At 37.5% G+C, this 4,500-nt stretch overlaps 1 protein-coding gene across 1 annotated transcript; it reads right to left on the bottom strand.

The window, feature by feature from the left end:
- Positions 1-1,533: 1,533 nt before the first annotated feature.
- Positions 1,534-2,249, bottom strand: MYCGRDRAFT_97912 (uncharacterized protein; the record flags this gene model as incomplete). Its single annotated transcript, XM_003847061.1, has 5 exons — positions 1,534-1,646; positions 1,700-1,762; positions 1,848-1,910; positions 1,963-2,120; positions 2,239-2,249. 5 exons carry the CDS (start codon positions 2,247-2,249, stop codon positions 1,534-1,536), a joined length of 408 nt encoding a protein of 135 aa, XP_003847109.1.
- Positions 2,250-4,500: the final 2,251 nt, after the last annotated feature.

Raw genomic sequence — 4,500 nt, 5'->3', positions numbered from 1 at the left:
TCTTAGTATCTATATAGCCTAGGAAAAATAGTCGCTAGTCTCTAGTAATTCTTATAGTAAATATAAAAATAGTAGTAGCTTACTCTTAGGGATCTTCTAATATTTTCTTAGTATTATATAAGTAGTTTATATACTTTTAACGCCCCTTTAACTCTATATAGTATTTAAGAAGGCTACTATTTATTCTAATAACCCTATATATTAACTATAAAGTCCTAAAAGAGGCTATTTATGTAGATATCTACTCTTAATTTTTCTAAGCTCTAATCTTTTTTTCTAGCCCTCGTTCTATTTTTCTCTTCTTTCTTTAAGTATTCTAATTCTAATAAAAATACTAGCTAAGGATTCTAAATTATAGTAAGCTCTAGAAAATTATATCTAGAATACCGATTATCTTAAAATAATTTTAGCTTCCTAAAGAGAGTACTTTTTCGACGTCTCTTAATTTTTCCTTAATCTATAAGCCTTAAGGGCTTATAGAAAATTCCCTAAAGCCCTCTCGAACGACTCGTCGCTTCGCGAAAAATCGCCTTATAGCTCCGCTCGGGTCGACTTCGTCGACCCGAGCTACGCTATAAGTAGGAGATCGAGAGGCTAAGTTAAAGTACTACGAGGATACCCTAATATCGAGAGTCTTAATAGATATAGTATAAAGGAAGAAATAGTATATCGAGGAGAAAGAGGATAGGTACTAAACTAGGCTAAACTTTTCTATCTACTTACTCTATCGGTCTAAGAGAATACTAAGGTAATAAGGTATCTAGGTTAAAGATAGTTATCCGACTAGCGCTATATACGCTATTAGGGGAGATATAAGGACTATATTAAGAGATAGGGGGACTATATCGGGAGACCTAGGACCTACTAGATATAGCTCGAACCCTAGAAACGAAATAGGGCACCCTACGTAGTATATTACGGGCTATTCTATCTATATATATAATAGGGATATAAGGGCCTCGACTCCCCTTCGTAGATAGATTACTTAGCTTTATATCGCTTTATCTACTTATTTGTTCTAATAGTTATAAGCCTAGAAGTAGTAGTAGCATAGATAGATAGTATATATATCTTAGTATAATATATATAAACGAGCTATCGGTCGAGGTAATTAATAAGCTATTATCTAAGGAAGTTAATAGATACTTAGTCTCTCTACCGTATATAACTCTAACGTCTAGAGGTACTAGAGCTTTAATATACTAGGTACTACCTTATTAATCTAGGGTTACTTAATAGTCTAGATAACCTTAGTATATAGGAGAGTAGATAAGAGCTAGTATAAGGTAGAACCGGTAGGAGGCTTCCCTCGTTTCGGTTTTAATACCTATAACTTCCGGATATTATAATAAGACGTAGAGCCGGGCTATAGGTATAAGATTAAAAAGTAAACGAGTTAATATACTAATAAAGAGTTCTAGATAACTAAAAGATACTATAGTAGAGGATAGAGCCTAAGATAGGCCGTCTAGAAGGAAAGTTTCACCCTAACGCCTTAAATTTCAATCTCTACCCTTAGATCTACTAGTATATCTACTCTAGATCCATAGGCTCTACGAATTCGTCGATCGGGTACTCGATAGAGAGCATTGGATCCTCTGCTCCCTGTTTGAAAGGGGCCTTAGGCACCTGTTCTTCCAACGTCTCTATAAAAGTATTAGTAAAGATATAAGTATATTATAAGATAGGGGAGGCTTACTCATCTGGTAGTAAAGGGCCGCGGTCTCTTGCTGCGCGTAGAAGACTGTTTCGTGTGCGTAAGCTATAATATATATTAGTTTATTAAGTAGAATAGGTCTAGAGAGTAGACCTACCTAGAGAAGCTTCTAGCTCCTCTATCTTCTTACGGCTGGCTTCCTCTTGCTCTCTCTTCTCTTGTTCGATCTGTGCGATGCGAGCAGTCGTAGACTCTATTATATATGTTAGTTTATATAGTAGAACAGGTCTAGGTAGTAGACCTACCTAGAAGAGCATTTAGCTCTTCTGTTTTCTTCTTGTTCTGTTCTTCTTGTTCTTTGTTGTGTACAAGGCATATCGGGATTAGGATCTTGCTCGGGTCTACCGTAGACCACTCCTTGTAGGCCTTTGTAGGCTCGGTCTGTGTTCTTGGGCTCCTAGTACTATTAGTAAAGAAAGAGTAGTAGAAGAAGTCTTCTTACCTGAGTAGCATTTTGGCTGTGTTGTTGTAGAAGAAAGGAAGAGAAAGAGAAGGAGAGTAAGCGCTACGTATATGCGTACGTAGCGGACATCAAGGTAGGGTCTAGCTATAGCTATCCTAGCTAAGAAAGCTCTAAAACAGAGAGAGGGCGCGTAGAGGGAACGTATCTCGCTCTACGTATAGCCTACTAGGGATGTTAGTAAAAATATGTTTATTAGGGTTATATTTAACCCTAACGCGTAAGATTTCATTAGGTATACCCTAATACCTACCCTACTTCTATAGTAGTAAGCGGTTTTATCCGGTTTACCCGAGCTAAGACTTCTAGCTAATTATAAGTTACGTAAGCAACCTGTTACACTACTATACTTATTTATATTATAATTTAGTCCTAAAGACGTAATCCTAAGCCCTAACACTACCTATATACCGCTAGATAGTATTAAAAGGTAAGGGTTGTCCCCGATAATGACAGGGATTAGGAGGCTGGATTCTTACTGCGATTAGACTTTTATAGTACACTTTAGATTTTGTTTCAAAAAGTAGAGTATTAAGTCTATATTATATCCAAATTTCAGCTTAAAGGCTCTTAAAACGGTTCCGTAATAAATTTCCGAAGTTAATACCCGGATTTTACCTCGGGTCCGAAGTAGATATTTAGCTATCCTACCTTATAAACCCTACTCCTACGAGTCTTAGGGACTAGTTTTATATAGTTTATAAGTTCTAAGGCTTTTTAAACGCCTCCCTAAAGTTGTAGGGATAAGTAATAGAATATAAGAGTTATACGAGTAACGGTATCTAGTATACGACCTTTTACTATAGTATAATATTCTAAGATACCCTAAGAGAGACCGTACTAAGGTTCTTCTAGACCTCTTTTAACCCCTCCTATCGATTTACTTTAGTAGATGTAGGTATAGCTATAGTCTAGACGTCTTATCGAGGTATAGAAGAGTAACCTATTCGCGCTTCCCTTTACCTTTTGCCGTATATATTATAAGACAAGACGAACTAAGAGATACTATAGTAGGTTACTTCTATAGTAATTCGTACCCGTAGAATCGAGTCCTACAATAAAATCGAGGTGCTCCCGTAGTATAGACGTCTTATCGAGGTGTAGACGAGTAATAGACTCGCACTTCCTTATACCTTTTACTATATATATTATAGGACAAGACCGACTAAGAGATACTATAGTAGATTGTTTCTAGAGTAATTCGTGCCCGTAGAATCGATTCCTACAATAAAATCGAGGTGCTCCCGTAGTATAGACGTCTTATCGAGGTATAGACGAGTAATAGACTCGCACTTCCTTATACCTTTTACTATATATATTATAGGACAAGACCGACTAAGAGATACTATAGTAGATTGTTTCTAGAGTAATTCGTGCCCGTAGAATCGATTCCTACGATAAAATCGAGGTGCTCCCGTAGTATAGACGTCTTATCGAGGTACAGACGAGTAATAGACCTATACTTCATTATACCTTTTACCGTATATATTATAGGACAAGACCGACTAAGAGAGACTTAAGTAGATTGTTTCTAGAGTAATTCGTACCCGTAGAATCGATTCCTACGATAAAATCGAGGTGCTCCCGTAGTATAGACGTCTTATCGAGGTATAGACGAGTAATAGACCCGCGCTTCCCTTTACCTTTTGCCGTATATATTATAAGCCAAGACCTACTAAAAGATACTATAGTAGGGTACTTTTAAACTAAAGTAAACCCTAGGAACCCTTACTATTACTAGGTAGAGGGGTCTAAGACGTTGTTTACTCTAGCTAAGGTACCTAAGGATATCTCTCTTGTTCTTACTTATACCTCTTATACTCTATAGTCTAAGATCTTATCTTTACCTAGAGACCGTAATAGATTATTTATAGACTACTCTATACCCGTAGAACCCTTTCTAACCCCTAGCTTTCGGTTAACCCGAGTATATAGTATAGGTAGTAGGTTTACCCTACTCTTAACTCTACCTTATCTCCGACTCTTTCCTTCTAGATTATTTACTAGTAGAAGTATCTTCGATATATAGTAGTAGAGTACTTCTAGACTAAATCGACCCCGTAGAGTCGATTCCCGGTCTCGGATTTCGGCTAACCCGAGGTTTAGGTACCCGTCTATACTCCTAGACGGAACCTCGGGTTAACCGTCGAAAAACCTTTGTCTTTACCGGGTATACCCGAGTTATATATAAGGTAGGGTGACCTGCTAGTTGCTGAGGAGGTAGTCGACGAAGTGCTTCCCGAACCGTGCTAGCTAAAGGAACAGCTCGTAGAATCGACGATATTCCGGTGCAGGCGTTCCCAGCTCGTACTAATAACTAAAC

This window comes from Zymoseptoria tritici, chromosome 18 (assembly GCF_000219625.1).
Source record: "Zymoseptoria tritici IPO323 chromosome 18, whole genome shotgun sequence".
Taxonomy (NCBI): Eukaryota; Fungi; Ascomycota; class Dothideomycetes; order Mycosphaerellales; family Mycosphaerellaceae; genus Zymoseptoria; species Zymoseptoria tritici.
This window is presented reverse-complemented; position numbering and strand designations above follow the sequence as displayed.